At 46.4% G+C, this 17,912-nt stretch overlaps 1 protein-coding gene across 1 annotated transcript in view; it reads right to left on the bottom strand.

The window, feature by feature from the left end:
* Positions 1-17,912, bottom strand: part of LOC139686974 (uncharacterized) — a 148,797-nt gene that overhangs the window by 72,531 nt on the left and 58,354 nt on the right. The window contains exon 2 of the mRNA XM_071584017.1: positions 5,515-5,661. Within this exon, the coding sequence (XP_071440118.1) occupies positions 5,515-5,661 (147 nt within the window). The remainder of the gene's footprint in view (positions 1-5,514; positions 5,662-17,912) is intronic.

Here is a 17,912-nt window from a genome sequence, read left to right as displayed (position 1 = left end):
CGAGCGAGTGGCGCGCTCTCCCGGTCGTTCCCGTCGAACTTAAACGCCAGCCATTCGCACTATCATCGTCGAGGGATTGACCGGGGAGCACATGGAGATTGATCATTCAATTATATTTCATGTACTTGCAAATGCTCCACCCCATTTGCTCCGAACATCTCCTGAATCTGTGGGACGGGGAGTGCGCCGAAACGTGATCGTGCCTTGGGCGCGCAAATGGTGCCGGTGGCACTGCCCCAGTTAAATGCCCCATGTCCTATTGCATCGATCATGGATTCCGGTTTGAAATCTTGCTCCCGTTCTCTCTATGGTTCGCGCCAAAGTTCCACGAAGGGACACGGGAATTTTTCTCAACGTTACCGCTTCCATCACTGTCGATTTTACATTAAAGATATATATTAATGACATCGTCATAGCTCCTTTCGGATTCCGCACCCAGATTATGTAAAGCTTTGGCATTCTTTGACGATTAACAGTTTCCACCGCAACTTAAACTATCCATATTAAAAGATTTGGTGCTTTTCCACAGACTAGACATGAGCCTGCGGATAAGTACAAACTCTTTTCATACGGATATCACACAATTGCACGAAGTCAATCCTGAAAACGTTAAGTAACAAACTATTTATTTTATCCGAATGGTTATTTGCATTTCATGATGTATCTTGGCCACATCCGCCCTCCCGAACATAGTCACCAGTCCGCAGACATCTCCCCACCCATTCCCATTTCGTATCCCGGTCGCCGAGACTTCTCGTCCATACCCTTAAGAACATCCAAAGAACCACCACCATGCACTCTAATGTTTCTAAACATTACCTCGCAAGACTCCACGAGGGCGTGTGGCAGAGGGTGTTCGACCGCACGTGAAATTGCCCTCCGGGCTGATGTCCTGAATTAAGTGCAAAGGAGGAATAATCCCTTTTATGACGGTCGATGTGCTCGGTAGTTGATTTCCCCCTCCACTTCTCACCCCCGTCTCGCCCCCTAAAGTAATATTTAGACGCTAGGATTGATTATACGAGGGTAGCCTGAAAAATAATGCACACATGCTAGTGGACCACAAACAAAATGACCTTTAGAAGCACTTCTGGTGGCACGTGGAAGTAAAATTCCCCCTCAACACGCATGCGCAGGTTTAAGGTCGTTACATTCATCCAGTCTATTTTGAGAAGCAGAAGTATTGATACGTGTTCTAGTGCCATGTCAACGCGAGTCAAACAAACGTGCTGTTATCGCCAACTACCTTCACCTCATCGTTCGAAGTGTAATGATTACCCTTGGAGTGTCTCTTGAGTGGACGAAAAAAATAAAAATCGCCAGGCGCAAGATGGGGGAATAAGGAGGGTTGCTCGCAGCATTCCAATCGACTCTGTTGGTTCTCGCCTGTGAGACGGCGTGGTACCTATCGTGAACAGATTTTGCGGTATCCTAATTGTAAAATAATGAAGCCGACACGTTCCTAGGATATTTCAATATGTTTATCGATACGCTTTTGAGTGATGAACCGGGTGTCTTTTGGAATTAAATCTTCTTAGAGTTTGCAATGTTTATCACCTGTGGCAGGGATCGGACGTCCGCTGCGTGTTTCATCAACATTTATGGCTTTCCCAAGCTCGGAACCACGAAATTTTCTTATCCATCGATTAACAGTAGACCTATCCACAGCGGCGTCACCATAAACAGCCTTTAAACGACGAGGAATCTCAGTAGGAGTCACTTTTTCAGCAGTTAAAAATTCGATAACACCACGCTGTTTACATCGCGTTGACCTAGCACTAGAACACGTCTCCATACTTCCGCTTCTCTAAATACCCTGGATCAACGTAACGACCTCAAACCTGCGCATGCGTGTTGAGGGGGAATGTAACTTCTACATGCCACCATGAGTGCTTCTGTAGGTCATTTTGTTTGTGGTCTGCAGGAGTGTGTGCATTAGTTTTCCGCCTACCCTAGAATTTTCCCTCTCGGTGACGGCGTTCAACTCGAGTGATTTTTAGCTTTCTAACCGTTTAAGCCGAGCATGCAATCTCCGTGCTCCCAGTGCATCCCAGACAAAAGCCCTCCCGTGACAATTCGACACTCTCTTTCCGTTCGATACGACGCCTCGTGACTTGCTGTCGGATCACACACTTTCACACCCCTCAACGGTGTGCTTCAGGGTGCCAGGGTGTACGAGATATCACAGAATTATATAATATACGTGGTCTGTGCAATAAATTTGCGAACTGGTCCAATTTGGCGGCCATGATGGCGGACTATAGCCCCACCTACTGGCGCTAGTTGCCTGAGACCCAATGAGCCGTCTGTGCTTCGCGAATTGTCGAGCTGTGCGTATGGTTCCAGTGATGTTAGTTTCTGTAGTCCTTGCTTTTACTATTTGTCGAAAATAGAAAATGTGCGAAATCACGGAGCAACGAATAAACATCAAGTTTTTCGGCGAAGTGCGTTAAAAGTTATCAAGAAATTACTGAAACGACAGCTGTTTACGGTGACAATGCTCTGAAGAAAACATCCGTTTTCAAGTGGATTAAGCGTTTTAAAGATGGCCGACAAGACGCCACGGGTGATGTAAGGCCGAGACGACCTTCAACCACCTGTGTTGACGACAACATTGATCGTGTGCGGTCCCTTGTCCTTAACGATCGTCAAAAAACTGTCCGAATCATAGCTGACGAGCCGAATTTAGGAAAATCAACAGTGCACACTAATTTAACCGAACATGATGGATGGATCCTTCACCATGACAATGCAGCTGCACATTCAGCATTGATTATTCGCCAGTTTCTGGCAAAAAATCACCATCCTTGATCATCCTCCTAATTCGCCACATCTCGCCCCCTGCCCACCCTTCGCTCGATTAACCTCTTCCATCGTGCTGTTCCGCGGACTGCCTTCCCCCGCTGGGTCCGATGAAAACGCGGAAGCACGCCCCTGACCACCGTTTACTTCCGGGACATGCACATCACATTTGAGCCCAACCAGTTCATAGCTTGGCACACTGTTGCAACACATGGCGTCATCAGGAAGATCAGCGGTAAATAATCAATTCCCTGACTTCATAAATGCTGTGCTAGCATTGTCTTCCTCCAAAAAGCGCCACGAATACTTTCAAATACTATTATTATTAACACCAGGTTTTAAATTGTATCATGCGTTGCAATAGACGCAATAAGTGCGGTTTAATAAGGCAAGCAGGGGTTCAACTAGTTAGTAGGTTCCAACGTCCTTGGCATTAGTAGAAAATAATCACCGTCACATTATTATAATTTCCAAATTATTAATGACCCTTTCATAATTTGTGGTAAGATGGTTGATATTAGAAACAATAGACCTTAAATCTACGGACGGGGAATTAACTGAATCCTTTTTTCTATTGCTTTATAGTCAAATACATGATATTAGACTGCAATTCTAAATTTGTTTAGTTACTAAAGCCTAAAAGATTTTTTTATTTTCATTTAGAGCTTTCAAGGCTATTTGTTTAGTTTAGGATTAATACTAACTAACTACGTAGCATGCTCTCGACATGCCCACTTATGACCACACTGGACCACATCGCCTTGAGAGCTCCTTGCCCTGTGCACCTCGTTCGAAGGCCATTCCGATGCATTCGAATGAAATATTACAGAGCCTTAATCATGAATTTCTCGGAAAATGAAAACTGTATCCAATCAGTTAGAAAATATCTACATAAGAAATAAATTATCAATAAAAAAATAATAAACCCTTAAAAATAAATGCATAAACAATGGTTGGGAAAAATAATTTAAATTTAATTGAAAATAGACTATTTAATTCCACTGCGACGTGTTTCTACTATTATAATATTTTTTACGACCGATTAAGGTAAGGTAGATGGACACAAATACAACAAAAATATCACCAAACAAACCAAAAACCCACATCCAACTCTACTACATCAGGTCCCTCTTCATCTCCGAGTAATTTCTTCCTCCCTTCATCCCGTCCAAGATCCCTAACCTGTTCCTTCCCTTCCTCGTTCGCCTAACATTCTCCCCTCAATTACAGTTTTCAACATCCCGCTGCCGGTCAATACCCCCTTCAGCCACTTTTCCTGCCTCCATAGGATTGCTCCCAACAAACCCCTCTCTTCGCCCACCATACCAAGTACTTCCTCATTTGTTTCCTTCCCTGTCAATTTCACCTTCTCCATTCTTCTTCTCACCTACATTTCAAAAGCCTCCAGTCTACGTCCATCCTCCTGCTTCAATGACCACGTTTCCGCGCCATACAGAGCTACGCTCCATATCAAAGTTTTGACGAGTCTTTATTTAATATCCTTACTCGAAGTCCCTGTCATCAACTCCATCCTCCTTGTGAAAGCCTCTTTGCCTAGCGCAATTCTTCTCCTTACGTCCCTACTATTTTGACCGTGTAGGTCCAAAACACTTCCGAGATACGTAAACTGTTCTACCTGCTCTAGTTTTTCCCTTCTATTTTAATGTTTAGCTTAGCCTTTTTCTTTTTGGAAAATCGTAGAACCTTTGTTTCATTAGTAATGATTATTTCCTCCACATATACGTTGGGAGGCACCGATGGTAATGGACAACCCTCCCTCACCCCTCTGGGTCGATCGTGAACCATCTGGTATAGCCACTCGAAAGCGACAGTGGATCCACAGATTGGCCGAGCGCTACTCTCGCTGAACTCGGGGTTTGTTTTCGGGGTTTTCTCCCCGCCCCTTTAGTCGTCTCTTGCGGCCATAAGAGACACGGTACAGCGGGGGTATTCCCCATCCCCCCAACCGATGAGGCGAGAATATGTCACGAAAGAAACAAACGCACAAAGGCTATTTACAGTAAGACCAACTTTCTTCTCGCCGAGGACTAGCCACCGACCGACTAACGTGGATCACTTTTCCGTCGGTGCTTCTGCACGGATACTTCATTCAGCGAGACCCCCATCGATGTGGATCCCCCAAAAGCGGACCTCTTTTTCGCAAGCGAGTCTCGCAGTGAAACGACTGGAAGGACCTTTCGATATTTTATACCCCTGTTGAAGATTCAGAGGCATGAAGTCTCCATAGAGATGTGCCAGAGTACACTCAGCCAACGAGACGGATGAGTTTTAAAAGAAGAGGAGAGATAAGCTAACATCCCTCAAATGCCGTAAAAATGAAAACCCAAATACATTACGGCGGCTATCACAAATGACGGACATCACTGACGTTTCCTCTTTACGTAGCCTTTCGGTGAAGGCTAATCTTGGCACCGCGATTCACCTCACTGCTTCGATTAGCTATAAGACCTGATGTTGATTCAAAAACGAAAATGACAATAGTGAGTTCATAATATTATATCAAGGCTGCATTCGTCAATACCGGGATTCTATTTGAGGATGATCGAGAGCTTTGGCCGGGGGACGAGCCGCCAAGTCGTCCCCGTGCTACCCGACTTTACGAGGGTTTCCAAAGGATAAGGCAAGGAAGGGGCTTCGTGCGGCTCGCGTGTGCAGAAATTCAAGGAAGCGCGGCCTGCTGCAGAGACTCACCTTCGAAGAGGCAGGGGGGGCACCGACCGTTGTCGTCGCCGCCGCCGCCTGGGCGCCGCCCCTCCACCGCCGGTCGGCCACATCCCGCCCAACACCGCTCCACACGGACTCCACGAATGACTGCTCATACTGCGCCAGCCGCTGGATCTACAAGGGGAAAGAGAGAGAGACGTCCAAGGGTTACCAACCACCACACCACCTCCCACTTGGCAAGAGTGCGAACCGGAGCGCGGAAGCCGGTCCGTCCTCAGGCTGATGCATTTGCCGCATCCTTGAAAAGTGGAAGCCACTTGCCAAGACAATTGATTTTAAAAACATTGACGAAAACGAAACGCCGGCATGGACTGTATGGTGCCATTAATATTACATTATTTTACATGAAATGTCTTTTACGAACCCATTTTACCCTCCTTAGATATTGCATTGAACAAATATTGTTGGAAAAAAATAAAATATTTTCGTGTGGAATTTTTCGTTCCCCCACGCGCGTCTCTCACACGCAAGTTCTCTGGAAACTACCCGCCATAATTTGAGAATACTCTTTATTACTTCAGTGCTCATGCACAGTGGGTACAGAAGTAAGCCTAGGAACAGAGAATGCCGGAGCAGGGAGTGGGACCGAAGGGACTGGTGGAGAACAGGACAGCGCTAAGGTTTGCCACAAAACATTCTTCAAACCCATAACACTTCATTATGTAAATCACAATAAACATTGTTTGAGCATTTTTCAAAAGGCTGATATCATTCGGTAGATAAATTAGGCGATTTAGTTAGAAAATAAAACGACATCTTTTACCAAAAACACTAATTTTTAATGCAAATAACTTACCAGCGTACGAGATAATACGCACTGTACCTTGGTAATACCAAATGGCACACATATTATAATTTAAATTCCATACAGCTCTACATTAAGTAAATAACACATTATAGGTTAGATCTTAAACATTTAATGTTGACAGGATTCCACTGGATAATTAACATCACTAAATCTATAATCCACAAGGTTAACACATGTCTAGTACCTCGCATCCTTGTCTTCTCTCGCAATTCCAACTCATTTGGCTTTCTTCCCTTTCGTTTGTAATTTGCATGGTTACCACCTGATTATTGCGGAGCTGGCTCGTGGATTGGTCTTCTGCCGCTAGAGTCGATTCCAAGCACTTCCAGTATATTGGACATCTTGCTCGATACGACGTCGAAGGGGTGTCAGTCCACGAATGCCATCCATATCCCATGGTTTGTTTCCGTGTATCGTTTCTTCGGCCAGTACCCCTAAACTGAGGATTACCTCTCAAACTCCTCGTTTTTCCCTCAATCCGAAATGAATGTCCGTCAGATTATTCTTTGAACATTCCTTTTCTTAAACAGCATGCGGCTTCAAGGATAGGTAGTGCGCCACCACCATTCGAAGCACGGTGAAGCCAAATATTTTTGTTAATTTCGGAGAAATTTTATTGGGAAAAATCCGCGGCGCGGCCTCCGCCCCAAAATTGACGATTACGACACTAAACATCCGAATGGGGGAAATATGGGAACCTTACGACGAGCCTTGAATTATTTTCCGTGGAATTACCTTTCAATTTATAAAGCCTGCTTCCTAAATCGCCGATGGAAAACCAATTAATGCCTACAAATTCAAAGAATTTCCTCCGGCCACTAAAAACATATTTCAAATTATACGGAGTTTCCAAGAGAGAGAAATGAGTCAGTGGAACAGTTTCCGCGCCGTTTTTTGAAAACGGGGGCCCGAGGATTTCGAAGTGTCTCCGGTGAAATCGGTTCTCAATTTGGTCACCTCCCAGGCAAATCCCTCCGAAAGAATTACCAAGGAACACCCCACTTTATTTCGAGCGCACTGCCCCAACAGTCACACACGGTGGTTCAATTTGTGACGGCAAGTGTGTATCCGCAATGAGTCAATTCAATATCTCACGAAAATAACTCGCGTTTCTCCCCGTGAGATTCATTTTGGACAACTGGAACCATAAAAACAGTTCGACAAAACGTTTGAATGGGGCATAGCATTCTACGGATCTGAAACATTGGAAAAGTGGCTCATCGAAGAATACGGTGCTGGAGGATGAGGCTGCAGATTTAATGGACAAACAGACTAAGTGAGGAGCGAGGAAGAAGATGGAAGAGTAGAGGCACGCGCTCGCCCCGGCAATCATGCAGCGGTGGGCGCGTGCTGTGATAACCGAAGTATACCGCGAGTTTCAAATAGTTATGATCGCGTACCTAGATGACAGGTTGCTGTTGTTTGATGGGGAAACTGAGCACTTAATACCTGATGTGGTGAATTTCTTACGCGATACCCTGCAGATAACGTTAAATTTAAAGAAAAGTCGTTTAATCCCAGCAACCAAGCTCAAATACTTAGGAGTGTACATTAATACCGTCGATATCACCCTAAAACTAACGCGTTACTCATTGAGACGGATTTGTTACATTAAAAACGTGATTAAACGCATCCGCGCGCGAGATATCCCCAAAGCAGCGGGATTCATTTCATGGTGTGTCTACGTACTTCGTCTACCGTTGTTCCTGATCACTCAGACAGCGCAACGCGATACAACATGGTTGTCCCGTCTATGGAATGAAGGAGTCTGGCACCAGCCTAGAGAATTCGTTAACTACAAATACATTTTAGACGTTTATAGTGATGCCACGCCTTGGCAGGTGGCATGGACAATTCCTCTCCTCAAGACTACGGAAGTGTGGGCCTTGGAAAACGACACCCCCATTGTGATAGCAGAAGCCCTGGCGGCCATTATGGCCGCCCACCATGCGGTCAGTGTGGCAGAGCCGGACACGGCTAAAAACATTTATGTTGACAATATGGCTGTTTTGCATAGCTTTTCCCGTGGCAGGGGCATTGTGTTTAATAATGAAAATGTAATAACATTGTACGTTTCCTTAATAAAAGAATTGTCACGCAATGTGACCTGGAGGTATGTCCCTTCCGAATTGAATCCGGCCGACCGTCCTTCTCGGACCGTCCTACCTCCCTATGCCCGCTCGGCCTCGGATTCGGGGTCCGGGTGGATATATAGGTGGGACGACGCCTGAATAGGACAGTTGATCGAGATTCACAGACCGGAAAGGAGGTGCCTCCGGATCTCACACACATTTCCTAGAGGAGGAACAAAACCATAAGGAGGACTCTAGGAGAACTAGATGGATTGGACATACCTTGAGGCACATCGGATTACTTCGAAACACAACGGACGGGAAGATTTCGAAAGGAAGACATGCAAGAGGCAAGTGCGTCGGGAAAATTAAGAAGTACGTAAAAGAGAGAAGCTATCAGGGGGTTAGAGAATTAATACTGAGCAGCGAAAAGTGGATGGCAACAGAAGACCAATCTTTGGACTGATATAAACTCATTAATGTGGCTCTCCTTGGATTCCCAAGAGCAACTGATGAAAACCTGAATGTTTGGTAAACGGTTTAACCTGAATTTTTGGTAAACGGTTTATTCGTGTAAACCTACCCTGCACCATTCGACGAGAGTATAATCTATATGCCATCCAACTGTTCAATAACAATGGCAACGACATAAGGGTACATTTTATTTTTAATTTGATTCCCTTAAAGTTATATTTTTCCCTGAAACAGGCTAGTTGTCGTCAGGATGATAATTACCACTCTAGCCTTGTTGATGTACATCGACCAATGAGTGGTTATTTCTAATTTTAACTGACTTATGAGAAAAATAATGTTCACTTGTCCACAGATTTGGAGTCTGTGGAGAAGCGCAAATTCTGTTTCTTTTTCACAATGACGAACTTCCGCTACATCTCGCCAGAATGCGTTGAATATAATCGATTTCCTTCTCATGCTGTCGATGTGTCTTTGAGGATGTGACCAACGAAGGGAATATCGTGAATGCTTGTGGAATAAACGTAGTCTATGGTGTCACGTTCAAGATTGCACAAGCATCTCTCCTCCAGCGACATACAAAATATGTTAGACGGGCAAATTCCCAAAATGAGGATTAAAGGCCTTCGTGAGTGGGCCGTATGACACCTGACCCGGCGGCAGAGAGAGAGAGAGAGAGCTCTAGCGACGCCACCTCCCCTTCGCCTTTCCTCGACTTATCCTCTCCCACTCTTTCTCACTCGCCCCCGCTTCCCGCTAATGGATGTGTGGATTGGTAGAAGTGACGTGCTTCTCCCATCCCAATTCCCTGCACGGGGGAGTAACGTGGCGGACTGGATCAACGAAGGGGGGAAAGATCAAAAGAGGCGGCGGGCGCTAAGGACGAAGAGAGACCATCCTACCACCAAGGCAAGGTGTGGCGTACGCTATGATTTTGGGAGACTTCAGGTGAACTGTTAAGAGGATGACGCGCCCGGGAGTATTCACGGAGGGACCACGGTGGGTGGACAACCGTGCCTGACGTGAGGCCATGCCAGTCGGAGCCGAGAAGTACCTTTGAGTGAACATTATCGTCAAAACCAGCTTATTTACGCAGGCCTTGCATATTATGCAGATATTATCAAAACCCATTCAACGTAAAAATGAGTCGGATTGCATATTTTGAGAACAAATTTAGGAAATTTTCTTCTATAAACTAAAAATACTAGGTAATGTTTTTTTAAGTTTTACGAATATTGGATGCATGAAGCGTATTTCTATAGGATGTGACCCCCGAGGACGCAGTCGCCGTTGCCACCGGGATGGCAGCTAATTATTTCGCGGGAGTCCTACACCACAGGATCAAATGCAGCGGCGCTCCCGACTCACACCACGAAGCCACGAGGAGTCGGCATGGGGAAGCAAGGTGGTGAGTGACCGCGTGGGCTCACGTGGCGGAAGCCGCGTTAAGACCAAATCCCGAAGCAATAAAAGCGGTGCATGAACTCTCGCTAAGGATCGCTATTTCGGGTTGTAACAGTCGCGGCCCCGTGCCTCGAGTTGCGGCCCTCGACAAACAAAGCGTGGCGTGAAGACACATTTACGTGAGAACCTGTCTTTCATCTCGCAAAAGATCTGGAACAGAACCAATAATCCGGGGCCAATCATTCGTGACGAGTATACAATTGTGACGGCGAACGGAGAGCCATTACAGATTCCCAGAAGGAGAGAAGTGGAGCTTCGCATTGGGAAGATTTCTCACATGAAGCATCCAAGCGTGGGCACTGCCCCACATCTAAACCAAGGGATGATGTCCCTGGGGTGCTAATTCCCCGCTAGCTCATCCTGGTGACGTGACTCTTTCCCGGAATCGCCTTCCTATGACACGTGAGGAAAAATGTAGCATTGTGAACTTGCAAGAGAACGTCATTCTTTTTCCTTGTCACGAAATAATAGCAGAGTGCCCCACGAATGCGGGGCTCGAAGGAAAAGTATGGATTAAAGCAGAGCCGACTACGAAAATTTTAAAGCGGTAAGGCATTTTCTTCATGCGCCCTTAATTAAATGGAGAGTTCCTTGGTGCCTCCCATTCTCGTTGAACCATCGGCAGAAACTGCGACTCTTATCAAAAGCAAAAAAGTAAGAGAGCCTCTCGGAGTGCGATACGGAAAAGTGGAGGCATAAAACAATCCCGTTTGTGGTTTAAGGAGCGCTCCCTTCCCCTCTGCGTTCTTGCATTTTGATTTGAACGGCACCGCGAGAAGTTATTTGGAAAAGGATAAACTCAAAATGGCGTTTGACGAATTCCCCCATGTGCGCTCCCTTTGTTCCCTGCGACTTAGGACGGGAGAACATTTTGAAACACCAAATAGCGACGAGATATGCGACCCACATTCCGTCAACCTCATCGGAGGTCGTCTCTGCACAAACGGAAGAGAGTGTGACACACAGGAGGGCGATGATGAATTCCAACATCGCCGAGGGATCATCATCTCCGTAGGAATACGCTTCATAACATTGTGGGTAGATATTATATGCGTCCTAATTCGGTGACTCGTAAAGACGCTCGCCCCTTCAATCGCATGGACGATATCCTCGAAGCAATATCGAGTAATACCGCTCTCTCCACAACATATATGGCGTCAGAAAACTGGGACTGTGAGGTCGAAAAAAATGCAATCGGCAAAAGAAAGCCTTTGCCACCGGTGATGGGCTCGACCCATTTGAAATGCTGCCTTTCGGAATCTACAACGGACACAATACCTTCCGCAGATTAATGTACCAAGTATTTGCGACTACCCAATGGAATTTCTATTTCGTCTACCTAGACGACGTAATTATTTTCGAAAAGGATTTCCGAGAACACATCGGAAGATAGCAAAAGCTGTGCTGCTACCCCTCAGCAAGAAAATACTCGTGGTTAATCCTTGAAGAAAACGTGCTAAATGATGAGAGCGAATCTGAATTTTTTTGCCACACAGTGCCCAAGAAGGGTGTCGCGATGGACCCAGGAAAAATTATCCCGATCACAAAATGGCGTCCCAACCATCCCTCGAGTGGCCTCCGTCGTTCCTCGGTGTCTTCTCATAGGCGGTCCACAAAGAACTCTTCGCCGAGAGCACGCCCTCAACGTACACAGGTTGATCTATGAGCATGCCCCTTTGCAAAAGGAGCGCCGAATGCGAAGTCTCCTTCCAGGTGTTTCGACGGAAGTTAACGCGAGCGCCTATTTCCACCTTCCCACGGACTTGGCCGCGAGCGCGCTCGACGCTGGCGCCAGTGGGACGGCTATCGGGGGGTCGCACTCAGCCGGGGTTAGGAAGATTATAAAGCTGCGCCCCTAGTGGTACGGTGCCATGCTTTTAGGTGCCGAAATGTGAGGCATCTCACGAAAAAGGCAGCTTGCGTTTGGACACCCTACGCAGTAGTACTGCCATCTTTGTACCTAAGATTAGCGAGTTAACAGATTATGTACGAATATAATTATTTTGACAGTTGAGAATGAGGTATCTTGCTTTCTTCCTTTTGATTTAGTAAAAGATGATTTTCTGGAATCGGGTTCGCATTTATTTTATTTTAACGGACCACTTTTCCCCTTAAAGGTGGGCAGGTTTTTTTTTAGATTTTGCTAAAATATTAGTTCAGATGGCGTTTTTCATCAAAACTTTTTTTTTAAATTATAGTACTTGATTCCTGGGTAGTTCTTCGGTCATTAATCCTTGTCATTTATTGCGTCAAGATATACTTTTTGTCACGTGTAGTCATCTTAAATTTAGACGCACTTTAATAGCTAAAGATTCCATTTTTTTAAGCTTAGCTTCTCATCAATCAATGTTTACCATACAAATAGTTTTTGCCGGCACTTATAAATATTAACTTTGGATTTTTTTCCATTTTGCGAAATAACGACTCCCTTTTCCAAGGTTTGCCAAACGACCCATGACCAGCCCGTTGCCTAAACGTGGACAGTTCTACATACTTTTACTATGGCACACATGCCTACAATCTACAAACAAAACATCATGCCTGTAGGTTATTTTTCGTAAATTTTAAATGCCAAAATAAAGGCCCTTACCAAGTACACTACTGAGGCTACGCAATCACAGTGGTATCCTGGGAAAACGTGAGAATGGGAGTAAAAATTAAAATTGTAAAAGACGATGCCCTTCGTCATTACATTAAGCACTCAAACCAAGAAATATATATTCACCAACACACTTCAACTGCATGAATTGAATAACGCTCCCAGCACGAGTTGACTGCCACGCTCCCACCACTTGTGAGAAAAAAAAACCATGAACACAGTGATCAACCCGAAGATCGGTCTGGTAAGTGGCGGCGATGTCCAACCAATACTAAGCCCAACGGCGGGTGGAATTCACAGATCAGGGTAGGGGGATCCTTTCCCAAAAAGGGGATTATGGGGCCGCAATAGGGCGCGCTTATGACACACTTCTTGTTCCCTAAATCCAGGGGCCGATCAAGGCGACTACCTTCGCGCACCCTTGACGCCCAAGGAGTTTTGACACCCTTCTTGACTGCGCCCCCTCCCTCCATTTGAGCGATTTAGGCGATGACCTCACCGATGAGTAAGTAAACTGTGTGACACAGAGGGAACTTGAGGCCGAGTCGCCTAAATTCGCCATTTTCGACAGTATTCATTTGAGGCGCGCTCTGATTATAACACTTGGCAATGGCTGAAATCATTTCGCAAGGACGAGGCTGCTACGCTGGCGTATGAATTTTCGGAGTATGATTTTTCGGCCGGGAAATAACCATCGCATTGCCGACGGTGTACATAGTGGCCCCATCTATTTGTAAACAGTGCGGGCTTCGGTGAGGATGAAATGGTGTCGGGGGATATGAAATTGGCTCGGAGCGGGATGTTCTCACGAAAAGCGCGAGGGAAGGGAAGAGGAGAGGTCCCGCCCGGAAAAGGGTAGCGGATGCACTGGGGGCCAGGATTCGGCTCGGCCAAGGGGAGAGAGAAAGAGAGCAGGGGTGAGTGACTGTCTGGGGGCGAGGAGTTTGTGGGCACAACGGGCCCGATAGGTGTGCACACGCCGGGGGTAAGCCCGTCGAAGGCCACTCGGGGAGTGAGAATGAATTCACTGCGCCATTAGAGAGAGCGGTACTATTGTCCTGAATGAACCGATGACGCGGAGGTGTGCCGTCCCAAGTGCGCCAGCCGCCGGAGCTGAAAATCCGAGCCCCGTCGCCCTCGGGCGACTGCCCGACCGGCGGGCTGATTTGAAAGAACTCCCGCGAATATTTCAGAGCCGATTCCCCGAACAAAGACAGGAAACGAAATACATTTCTGCGGTCGCTGATGATTTCGCAAAGTGGACCGAGACTCCTTTCATGCGTAACCGAGAGGAGGAAACGGTGGCGGATGACGTTCAGGGCTTCGCGCGTTAGTGAGGGAAGGTCCACTGGAAATCCACGGGAAATCCACGGCGACCGGTCCAGAAGCACTGGGACGTCTCTGTCATGAATTTCGCATTTTCCAGGACCCGTGCAAATTAAGGGGCGTGAAAAAAATACGCCAACGTCACAACCTACGACCCTCAATCCGAGTCAGGTTTGACGGAACCGGGAATGTTGAGGGACTGCAAACGACGACAAGTGGGATTAAAACTTTGGATTCCGCCGTGATCGCCTAACATGCGGCCAAACACAAAACCAAATGAGCGACGCCCTCTCTCTCCTGACGATAGGGATGGAAGGACAATTTTCCAACGAGTCGGGGTGTGTCCCCGATATTGAGGCGGAGGTGGGGCCGCGCTGAGAGCGGGACTCTTCCGAGAGGGTCTCGGAAGAGCACACGCTCGATCTAAGGAGAGGCTCGAACAAAAGGAACACCGCGACCATGGCCGTCACGGCACACCCTCGAGGGGATGGGCGCGGCTCCACGTGCCCGCCACAAATAGGGGCCAAATGACGAAAATTTTACCTCCCCCTCGAATGCCCCCTCCAAATCAAAGAAGGCTGCCCGACGTCCCTCAGAGAGTGTCAAAGATGAATTTCCTCGCAAAGATATAAAAAATAATATTTGTTCGTCCTTTCCCACTTGCCTGCAATCAGGGTAGATTCAATTGTATCTGCAAAGATCAATGCCACTCACAAATGCTATTTTTCGACAGTGCTTTCGTGCCTTTTGACAAGCGGACAGAGGACGTCGCCCGGCGAGTTCCTTTTTTTCGACTGCTAGAAGGCGCTTTGTCTTCAAATTCAAGAGAACAGCGGTCCCGATTTGCCACGCGTGCACCGCTTTCGTGCACCATTGTCCCTGTCGCGGCCGCAGTCAGCTGGGCGACGCCCTCGGCGAGGAGGAGCAACTTTCGTGCTTCCTCCTTGGACCACCTCTGTCTGACATGGGCCATGCTGATAGTTGGTCGTAAACGGTTAGAGACACTCCGCATACTTCTTAAGTTTTCGAATCAAGCCCAAACAAACACAAAATGTATCCAAACTGACTCTGATGTTGACCTGGTTTCCATTTCATAAAAATAAAAGAGCTAACAACAAAAAAAAGAGCTTCCTAACACAATACGGCCCGCAAACTGCTCGAGTGAATTACTTTTCACAGAGGATATGACCCATTTGAGTTCTAATATGACCCCATACATTTCCCATCCCAAGAGAGACTTTCATTTCATCTATCAGTCCACATTTTTCCAATTCGAAACACAAACACGCCAATGCCCGAGAAAACCTCTGAGAGGACCCACTACGATAGAAACTGTATTTCTTCTTTACATTTCACCCGTTTTTCAAACACATACGTGGCTTACCAAATAAATATGCGGACTGGGGAAATCTGGCGGCCATTACGCGGTCTATAGCCCCGCCCCTCAGCGGCTCTAGTCATCTGAGACCCAATGAGCCGACTGTGCTTGGCGGATCGTCGAGCTGTGCGTATGGTGCCTTTTACGTTAATTTCTGTTGTCCTTGTTTTTACTATGTGTTGAGAATAGAAATCGACGAAATAACGGAGCAACGAATTAAAATCCACGTTTTTAGGTGAAATGCGGTAAAATTTATCAAGAAATTGCTGAAATGCTGACAGCTGTTTACGGTGATAATGCTCTGAAGAAAACATCCGTTTTCAAGTGGATTAAGCGTTTCAAAGATGGCCGACAAGACGCCAATACGGATGATGCAAGGCCGGGACGACCTTCAACCACCTGTGTTGATGATAACATTGATCCTGTGCGGTCCCTTGCCCTTAACGATCGTCAAAAAACTGTCCAAATGATAGCTGATGAACTGAATTTAGGAAAATCAAAGGTCCACACTGATTTAACCGAACATTTGGGTTTAAAAAAAGTGTGCCAAAGTCGCGCGCATTCAGCATTGACTGTTCGCCAGTTTATGTCAAAACATTCGATCACTATCAATGATCATCCTCCTTATTCACCAGATCTCGCCCCCCCGCGACACTTTCCTATTCCCAAAATGCAAAAATGTGATGAGGGGACATCACTGGGAAGATGTGGACACAATAAAGGCAGAAACGACGAGAAAACTAAAAAGTTTAACTGTCGAGGACTTCCAAGGGTTCTTTAAACAGTGGATCAGAGGATGGAATAAGTGAATAGCAATAAATGGAGAGTACTTTGTAGGGGACAAAATCGATGCAGACTAAATTTTGCAAAATAAAGGGTAAAAACCAGTTTCTCCTTTAGCATCTAAAAGGCCTCCTGCAAATGTCCCCAATAACCTCAACTGGAGGAACTCAACGGTACGTCGGCTAGGGCCCTGGCCTGCCATCCTGAGGCCCTGGGTTCGGAGTCCGGAGAAGGTGGGAGTGTAGAGTGGTATTGCGATCCCTATTTTGGGTTCCATGAGGAGATCACTCCAAGTGAATTATTTCGTTCTTCAGCAGGGACGTGAAACCGTGGAGCCCTTGGCGCCCATTGTTAAGGCCAGGCTGATGCCGACGCCGGGTTTCTTTCCACCCTTCCTCCTTTCCCTTAACGCCCTACCCCTACCAAATCACCCCACCTATCCCTATATCCCTAATGACGCAAGGTCTCGGCAGTCACTCACCCCCCCCCTTATCAATACGGCTACTAATCATCCGCAGGAAATGTTGGACGCGGAGAATGAGGCATTCACGCGTACGCACATGTGTTGACGTACATGTCTCTGACGACATTCGAGGTACCATCAATGAGTTGGATGACTAAGTGATAAATTTAAATGTTGAATTCCCATTGTTAAGGCGGTGAGAGCAGTTTTCCAATTGTCTGAGGGCGAGCATAGGTGGTGCCAATTGTGCACGCTCTTCTTGGGAAACGACGCGCGTAGTGATATGACGATTCTCCTTTCGGCACGGCGATATAATTGAGCATTTGCTTCACATGGACTTATTTCCATTCCCTTCGTGACTCATGGCATAGAACCACATTTATGTGTAATAGGCTTACTATGGAACGCGCAATTGAATGGCTTCGCGCTCAGGCCGAGTTATTCTTTTCCAAGACTCGTGCTTCAAATGAGACGAATGACAACAAGTCCAGAATTCCTTTGCCTCGGTACACTTTGGTGTAAAACTGGTGCAGATGCCACGAGGAGTGGAGAATTAACATGGTGCCAATATATATGGAGAAATACATGGCGACTACATATATTAACAACGAACGGAAATGTCGAAGCGTGAGGTCAGGTTTTTCGAGCATTTGAGCATACAAATTCTTCAACTACTTTTTTCACGAACATCAGTTGTGGCTAAGGTTCCAAGAACTACTACAATTGCAAATTTGTGTAGAGAGATGTGGATTGGGATAGCACGTAGTGTTTTCAGAGCACTTAGTTATCGCAGCACAGAGGAGGGAGCCTTCTGTCGAGGATTGGTTTGAGAAGGACGGAGAGTAATAATGGAGAGGTCATGGGGAGTCGCATACGGCCATTCCATCAAGCAGTAGATGTAGAATGAAACTGTTGGCTCATAAACAAATGCTTATGAAATGTGAGACCGAGCGAAATAGTTCATTTAGCATTTGTTGGCACAGGGAATGCAAACGAGAGTG

Source organism: Hetaerina americana, unplaced genomic scaffold (genome assembly GCF_022747635.1).
Source record: "Hetaerina americana unplaced genomic scaffold, ioHetAmer1.1.p SCAF_16, whole genome shotgun sequence".
Lineage (NCBI taxonomy): Eukaryota > Metazoa > Arthropoda > Insecta > Odonata > Calopterygidae > Hetaerina > Hetaerina americana.
The sequence above is the reverse complement of the archived record's forward strand: the minus strand, read 5'-3'. Positions and strand labels throughout refer to the sequence as shown.